The sequence below is a fragment of the Bos javanicus genome, chromosome 7, assembly GCF_032452875.1.
Source record: "Bos javanicus breed banteng chromosome 7, ARS-OSU_banteng_1.0, whole genome shotgun sequence".
Classification (NCBI taxonomy): domain Eukaryota; kingdom Metazoa; phylum Chordata; class Mammalia; order Artiodactyla; family Bovidae; genus Bos; species Bos javanicus.
Genome location: NC_083874.1, coordinates 5,891,002 through 5,898,861, shown reverse-complemented (window position 1 = coordinate 5,898,861; position 7,860 = coordinate 5,891,002). Strand labels below are relative to the sequence as shown.

Below are 7,860 nucleotides of genomic sequence, written 5' to 3'. Positions count from 1 at the left end.
TGTCATTCTGTTTCGTGGCTCAGTAATATTCCAGTATATATATACATATACACATTGTATACATGTACATGTGTGTGTGTATATATATATATATACATATATGTGCTTAGTCACTCAGTCGTGTCTGACTCTTTGTGAGCCCTTGGACTGTAGCCCAGCAGGCTCCTCTGTCCATGGGGATTCTCCAGGCAAGAATACTGGAGTGGGTTGCCATGCCCTCCTCATACACATACATATACACACATATATACACACATGTACATATATATACACACACCAGAGTTATGGACATTTTAACAACCAATTTGCATATGGGCAGGCACCATCAGAGAACTGAATCATAAGGCACCCTCCTTGTTCCCTACTGCCTCTCTGACCACCCCATCTCTGCTTCCTATGTTTCTCCTCCATAAATGCTGAATTCCTCAGATCCCAGATGATTCCTACATCCTGCTCATTTTTCCTGCATCCACCTCTAAAGGGCCTCTTCCTCATCTCCATCCATAATCAGAGCTCAAGCCTCTCCTCCCCAGCGTGGATGCGAGCCCAGCTCCCTCCCAGGGCTCCCACACCTCCACTCCCTTCCCCACCCATGACTCAGAGACAGACATCTCACTGTTCACCTCCCTGGTTCATACACCCTCCATGGCTCCCCCATTGCCCTTGGGAAACATTTCACGCTCTTCAGCTTGGCATTCAAGGTCTTTAACAAAATTATGCCTGCGGGTGGCACCAATGTGTACTCCCGTCTCTAGCCACGACAACCTCTTCCATGAACAGCTGAAGCTTTTTAATTCCCTCACACCCTGGTGCCTTTGGCCATGCCTTAACCATTGCCTGAAACACCCCTTCCTTTCTCGTGCTTTTTATGTATACTGTGCATAGCCTGGGGTAGTCTGAACCTTTCTGGTTCTACTGACAGACTCTACGAGGCTGAATCTTCCTGCCTCCGTGCCCTCAAAAGTCGTAGCGAGAGAAGTTGGCAATTTTCTGACGTGAGGGTGAACATTAAGATTCTCACTCTTGGTTCCGGCCATATCAGCCTGAAGGCGCCCGATCTCGTCTGATCGCCGAAGCTAAGCAGGGTCGGGCCTGCTTAAAAAAAAAAAAAAAAGATTCTCACTCTTAGCCTCTGCTCCAGCTACATTAGCTGATGAGAGACTTTCACAGCTCCAAAGCTCCTCAAAACCTACAGACCGTTGCCCAGGCAGTTCCTTCTGCCTGGAATGACCTTACCCCTCTTGTTTTTTCAGCAAATTCTCCATCCTTCAAGGTTCATTTTACACAGCCCCTCCGGGCTCTCTTTGAACCGGAGCTTAGCTGATGTGGGCAGGCTTAACAGATTTTACCAAGAAACTGAGGCTCAGTTTTTAGGTGGTTATGGAGCTGAGGGGAGAAGTGTGCATGAAGAAAAGAAGGATGGCTTGAAATAGTTCTGGCTTGGTAATTTTTGCAAATATCTGTAAAATAAGGAGCTGATTTAAATAATCGGGAGGGGCCTTGGGTTCTGGACCACGCCCACCTCTGCCGCAAAATTCCCCTCACTGAGTTTCGGTCAAGTTCATCAATCACTAATCAGCCCCTCCTCTTCTAAATCCCGCCCAATTCAGCTCCACTTTGTTTAATCACACGGTAAACTAGGTCTTCTCCATTTTTCTGAGCCTTTCCCATTGTAAATCCTACTCCACTCTGCCTCGATTCAGCCTATCACGTTAGAAGGGCTGACCACCGAATCTGAATCGGCCAGAAACATAAAAGCTCCTCCTTGTCTCACGTTAGCCAATCGCATCCCAGATCCCGCCCCCCTCGACTCCCACTCCAGCCTATCACAATCCAAACCCCGCCTCCTAGCACAATCTCAGCCTATCAGCTTTCAAGGCTCTCGTCCCATTCATCTCTTCGCTCGGCTTTCGGCCGCTGAACTACAGTTCCCAGTAGGTGTGACCGCGCCGCGCCGCACTACTTCCGGCTGCTAAAGATGGCGGCTTCCTAGCGGGTCGGCGGATGAGTAGGAAGGAGGCTCAGGCAACGGTGAGCAGAAGCTGGGTGGTGAAAGCGTGCGGGATCCGTCCTTAAAGGCCCAACTTCCTTAGCCCCAGAAATTCAGCCCCTCACTTGCTCTGAGGCTTCCGCCTTCAGCTCTAGTTTCTCCTGCAGTCTAACCTCCATCTCTCTTGCTGCAGCTATGCTTTCCTTAGAGATTATGGGGGCTGCAAGGCGCTCAGATATCATCCCCGGCACCCCTCACCCATTGCCCAGACAGGCAAACTGTTCCACTGGCGCCCCGTTTTTCCGCAAAGGAATTGTAACACCCAGATCTCCTCTGCAGTGTGCAGACACCGCCTAAGCAGTCACTACGGAGGGGAGAACCCTGGAAGTTTGTATCCTTATTTCACCAAGACATTTTCAGTTTCAGGTGACAGAACCCCCAACTCAGTCTGGCTTAAGCAAGAAAGGGAATTTAGGCATAGCTGGATCCGGGCGCTGAGAAGTCTTTCATTTTCTGGGTGAGCATCACTTCAGGCAAGCTCTCTTTCCCCTCTTGGAAGCAAGAGAGGCTCCTAGCAGCTTTGGACTTGTAACCTCCCAGTCCTGCAATTCGGAACTGCCCCTCTCTGGCGTATTCTGGGTCATGTCCTCATCTCTGAGCCATTCATGGTGGCCAGATGAGCACCCTAGCCAAAACGGGGAGAGAAGGGGTTAGCTCTACCAAAAAAAGGGGGAGGCTCTTATCTCAAATCAGAGTGGATGCTGGGTTGATAAGTGTAAAAGGCACCCATCCTACAGATGAGAAAACTGAGTCCCTGAGCGGAATGACTTATTGTCAGTAAGCGGCTTATGACCTGTTCTGCCCAGTAACCAAATGCTTTTAAAAGCCCTAGGGAAAGGATCCTGGCTTCCCTCATCCCTGCTGCATCCAGCCACTCCGGAGCCATGGAGGTGGCGGAGCCCAGCTGTCCCACGGAAGAGGAGGAAGAAGAGGAGGAGGAAGAGGAGCAGTCAGCTGAGCCCAGGCCCCGCACTCGCTCCAACCCTGAGGGGGCTGAGGACCGGGCGCTGGGGGCTCAGACCAGTGTGGGCAGCCGCAGTGAGGGTGAGGGCGAGGCGGCCAGTGCTGATGATGGGACCGCCAACCCTCCAGGAGCCGGTCCCAAGCCGTGGCAGGTGCCTCCACCAGCCCCAGAGGTCCAGGTGCGGACCCCAAGGGTCAACTGTCCAGAGAAAGTGGTAAGTGAGAGGCTTGGCCTGTGGCTTTGAGATGTTAGGGAACCTTGGGTTAAATGTCAGTCTTTAGGATTCACTCTGGAAAACAGTCCCTTTTTATTAGTGTCCTAGGGCAGCTGGGCTTCCCAAGTGGTTCAGTGGTAAAGAATCCACCTACCAGTGCAGGAGACGCTGGTTCAATCCATGGGTCAGGAAGATCCCTGGGAGAAGGGCATGGTAACTCACTCCAGTGTTCTTACATGGAGAATACGATGGACAGAGGAGCCTGGAGGGCTACAGTCCGTGGGGTCGTAAAGAGCTGGACACAACTGAAGTGGATTCAGTAGCCCTGTGGCATGTGGGATCTGAGTTCCTTGACCAGGGGTCAAACCTTTGTCCGCTGCATTGGAAGGCGGATTCTTAACCACTGGACCCCCAGGGAAGTCCCTCAGCTGCCTCCTTCTAGAGTGGATGGATTGGCTGGGAACTGGGAGTCATCATATAGCCTTCTCCCATAGAGAGGGAGAGGGCCAGCAGAGTGGCATGGGGGCCTGCAATGACATCCAGTTGCCAGGTACTGCTGGTCACAGCTCTCACTAGCCTCCAAATTTGTTGCAGATCATCTGCCTGGACCTGTCAGAGGAAATGGCGCTGCCAAAGCTTGAGTCATTCAATGGGTAAGAGGGGTTATTTGGGGGCTGGAGTTTGCCACCATGGCTGGGAGGAGCCCAGCCCCCAAAATGCAGGGTTGTCTCTCTAAGACTAACTCCTGGGTCCTGGAGGGATTGGAGAGTAACCGTGATAACTGGTAATGTTACCGCTGCAGCCCACTGGGGTTCTGTTCTCAGCACTTGACAGCTGTCACACTCCACCCATGTCACAGCCATGACTTGGAAACTCCGAGAAGCAAGGTTAATTGCCCACGGCCTCCTGGCAAATGGGCAGAGCCAGATTCAGAGTGAGACCTGGCTGACTCCAAAGTCCTGGCCTGTGAGCAGCCAAGTCTCATTGGGATCAGGCAGCAGGGCCTGAGCACAAGCCTTCCCTGGCATTCCTGATGACCCATGATTGAGCCAAGGTGGGGTGCCTCCTCTGGATCAGATGTGAGGCCCCGGCTGGCCAGAGGGACCCATTCAGTGAGGGCAAGAGCTGGAGAGAGTCAGCTGGGCTGGGTTTGCAGCTGGGCTCTACCACCTGCCCGGCTGCATGACCTGGGCCTTAACCACCGCCTCGCTCTCACCCCAGCTCCAAAACCAACGCCCTCAACGTCTCCCAGAAAATGATCGAGATGTTCGTGCGGACAAAACACAAAATTGACAAGAGCCATGAATTTGCACTGGTGGTGGTGAACGACGACACTGCTTGGGTGAGGCTGGGGGGCAAGACTGGTTCCGCTGGGGTCCCCCAGGGGTGAGAGAGCACCGCACTGAGTTTCAGTCTTCCCTGCAGCTGTCTGGCCTGACCTCGGACCCCCGTGAACTCTGCAGCTGCCTCTATGACCTGGAAACAGCTTCCTGTTCCACTTTCAGTATCCTTTCCATGCAGGGAGGAGAATGGCCCCAGTCCTGAGGGAAAGGGGGGCTTTGAGTCACTAAGGGCTTTCAGGTCATCTGATTCCAGCCCCCTAGTTTATGATCTGTGCTGAGGGAAAACAAGCTCAGAGAGGGCAAGCGACTGGAACAGAGTCACATAGCGTGTCTCCTGGCAACAGGCTCAGAGGCACGTGTACTCTCCCAGGCTCTGGAGGAGGGAAACCACCCACTTCTGTCTACCCACACTGCACTGCTCTCCTTAGCATTCCCACCAGATCTGGAAGGTCTCTTCAGCCTCATGTAAGTCCCCCAAGGGGAAATTATTACTCACCTTTGAAGAGAAGAACCCCTTCTGGGTAAAAGCTCCAAACAACCCAGAAATAGTCCTTTCGGGAGGCCGAAAGGCTTCCTTTCTCATCCTTTCCCCCTGGAACAGTTGCTCACTTACCTGTCTGAAAGCATTTTTGCAAAAGAGGTTCTTTTTCAATCCTGCCCTCTGTGTTACTTTCTTTTTTTTCCCTTCAAATTTGTTTATTTATGTATTTCTTTTTGACTGTGCTGGGTCTCGGCTTTCTCTAGTTGCAGTGAGCGGGCTTCTCACTGCAGCGGCGTCTCTTGTTCCAGAGCTCGGGCTCTAGGTGACAGGCTTTAGTAGATGCAGCACGTGGGCACAGTAGTTACAACTTTTGGGCTCTGGAACACGGGCTCTGTAGTTGTGGCACGTGGGTATAGTTGCTCTGTGGCATGTGGGATCTTCCCAGACCAGGGATCCAGCCAGTGTCCCTTGTAATGCAAGGCAGATTCTTAACATCTGGACCACCAAGGAACTTCCTCTGGCTTATGTTCTGACAGCCCAGTGGTCTGCCACTACTTTGTTTTAACTGCAGGGCAGCAAACTTTTTCTTTAAAGGGCCAGATAGGAAACATTTTTGGCTTTGTGGGCCATATGGTCACTGTCGTGGTGACCAGACTCTGCAGTTGTAATCCGAGCAAGCTCTGGCTCTGGGGGTCAGCAAAATCTCTGATGGAGCAGGCAAGGTCAGGCAGAAAGGTGAGGCTGGGGGGGTGCCAGGGCAGAGGGAACAGCATGGGGAAAGGCTCAGAGGCAACAGTGAGCTTGGGAGGGGTCAGGTGCGACCTCACACAGCCGGTGAGGAGCTGGGCTCTCCTGGGGGGACGAGAAGGGTGGGCCACCAGGGTGCACTCTGACCCTCCCCGCTTCCTGCTGCGCAGCCAGCAGAAGACTGAGCTGCCAGTCACGGAGAACGTGCAGACGATCCCACCGCCCTATGTGGTCCGAACCATCCTGGTCTATAGCCGTCCACCCTGCCAGCCCCAGTTCTCCCTGACAGAGCCCATGAAGGTGAGTGAGACCCGGGAGAAGGAAGGATGCCTGCAGCCAGCACGAAGGTGGTTAGATACTAGGAGGGACTTCCTGACCACAGGTGCTGGGGTACCTAGAATCAGGTTCCCGGAATCTAGAGATTTGTGGTCATGGGGCCATGGGGTGACCCTAGTCCCGAAGGCTACCTTTCTTCCCCTGCAGAAAATGTTCCAGTGCCCGTATTTCTTCTTTGATGTTGTTTACATCCACAACGGCGCTGACGAGAAGGAGGAGGAAATGAGCTGGAAGGTGAGAGGCCATCGCGAGTGTGGGCGGCAGGTGGATGTATGTGGGAGGGCTCCGAACCCACCTGCCCCAGCCCTAAGGGAAAGGAGGCCCTTTTCAGTAAGGGCCTTCAGGGCATCTGATGCCAACCCCCTAGATTATGATCTGTGCTGAGGAAGAGCAGGCTCAGAGAGGGCAAGAAACCAGGCCAGGGTCACACAGCATGTCTCAGGCACAGTGGTGCCTGGCAACAGGCTCAGAGGTGCCTGTACTCTTATGGGGTCAGGAGGAGGGAAGCCACCTGCCCCTGCCCACTCATGGACTACTCTGCCATTAGCCTTCTCCTGACCATCCCTGGCCCCTCTAGATCATGGTCAGTCAGATTCCAAGATTTCCCACTTGTCTGCAGTGAACTAATGGGGCTGTTGAGACAGTGGCCCAGGAGCATGTAGGGTCCTGTCCACCTCATCCCCAACATCCCCTGCTGCTCTCTCTTCCTGCTTTTTCTGTCTCTGTGCCCTCTGCCTGGAGCACACTTCCCTCCCTGCCTTGCCAGGCTCTGCTGGTCCTTTACATTCCAGCCCTGAACTAGTTATGGCTTCCCCAGTCGGCCGCTTATCTCTCTGAGCCTCACTTGACCCAGCTGTGAGCAGAGAGGGTTGAGCCCAGCTCCTACTTATATGTCAGTACCCAAACTGGAAGTCCCTACTCTGAGAAGCCTTCCCTGCTCCTCTGGGTAGATCAGTGTCAGGGGGCTGGGGGTCATGTGCTTCTCCAGACTAGGGGCTCCAGCTCTGAGACCTCTTGGGGTGGGTGGGTGGCAGGAAATGTTTGCTGAATGTGGGAATAGTTTCTGCCTGGCAGACTCCTCTTTACCCTTCAGAACTCATCCCTGCTGCCCCTCCTGGGAGGCCCTCCAAGACAGGGAGGGCTTGTCAGCAGAACATCTGCATGAACAGCCCTTCCTTGGCCCCACAGGACATGTTTGCCTTCATGGGAAGCCTGGATACCAAGGGTACCAGTTATAAGTACGAAGTGGCGCTGGCTGGGCCAGCCCTTGAGCTTCACAACTGTATGGCCAAGCTGCTGGCTCATCCACTGCAGCGGCCTTGCCAAAGCCATGCCTCCTACAGCCTGCTGGAGGAGGACGATGAAGCCACTGAGGTTGAGGCCACTGTCTGAACCATCTCTGTACGTCCAACCTTCTTGTACAATGAAACCCTTGGCATTGAACGCTGGTTCTCAGACTGGGCTCCTTGGGACCCCCAGAGGGGGTTCTAGGAAGTATCTGAGGCACCTGGGCAGCCCTGAAGGAACCCTAAGATTCCAGGAAGCATCCCAGGGACTCTAGACACCCAGTCCCCGTTTGCCAGCCCACCTCCCACTCCCAAGTTTTTCAGCTGTAATTTTTGTTGTGCTTTGTGTGTTTTTGTCATCAGAATAAAAATCTGAGACTCCCTAACCCAAGTCCACTGTTCATTGAAATCTTCTGGGTTGCAAGTAACAGAAAACCCA

The 7,860-nt window shown here is 53.4% G+C and overlaps 1 protein-coding gene across 3 annotated transcripts; it reads left to right on the top strand.

The window, feature by feature from the left end:
* Positions 1-1,898: 1,898 nt before the first annotated feature.
* On the top strand, positions 1,899-7,807 carry BABAM1 (BRISC and BRCA1 A complex member 1). Of its 3 annotated transcripts, none has more exons than XM_061421684.1 (10): positions 1,899-2,031; positions 2,411-2,507; positions 2,877-3,228; positions 3,823-3,881; positions 4,450-4,570; positions 4,654-4,732; positions 5,012-5,036; positions 5,970-6,099; positions 6,283-6,369; positions 7,324-7,807. In XM_061421684.1, the coding sequence occupies exons 3-10, from the start codon at positions 2,935-2,937 to the stop codon at positions 7,525-7,527; spliced, it is 999 nt and encodes a 332-aa protein (XP_061277668.1). In that variant the 5' UTR covers positions 1,899-2,031; positions 2,411-2,507; positions 2,877-2,934; the 3' UTR covers positions 7,528-7,807. The 3 variants fall into 3 exon arrangements, with proteins under 3 accessions (XP_061277668.1, XP_061277670.1, XP_061277669.1); XM_061421685.1 differs by having other exon boundaries at positions 1,928-2,031; positions 2,417-2,507; XM_061421686.1 differs by lacking the exon at positions 2,411-2,507 and having other exon boundaries at positions 1,926-2,031.
* Positions 7,808-7,860: the final 53 nt, after the last annotated feature.

Excerpts from the sequence above, each read along its gene's own strand:
- BABAM1 (XM_061421684.1), top strand. The coding sequence starts at position 2,935 with ATGGAGGTGGCGGAGCCCAGCTGTCCCACGGAAGAGGAGGAAGAAGAG. Across the intron at positions 4,571-4,653 it reads TGAACGACGACACTGCTTGG|CTGTCTGGCCTGACCTCGGA; the intron begins GTGAGGCTGGGG and ends TCTTCCCTGCAG. Across the intron at positions 6,100-6,282 it reads CCCTGACAGAGCCCATGAAG|AAAATGTTCCAGTGCCCGTA; the intron begins GTGAGTGAGACC and ends CTTCCCCTGCAG.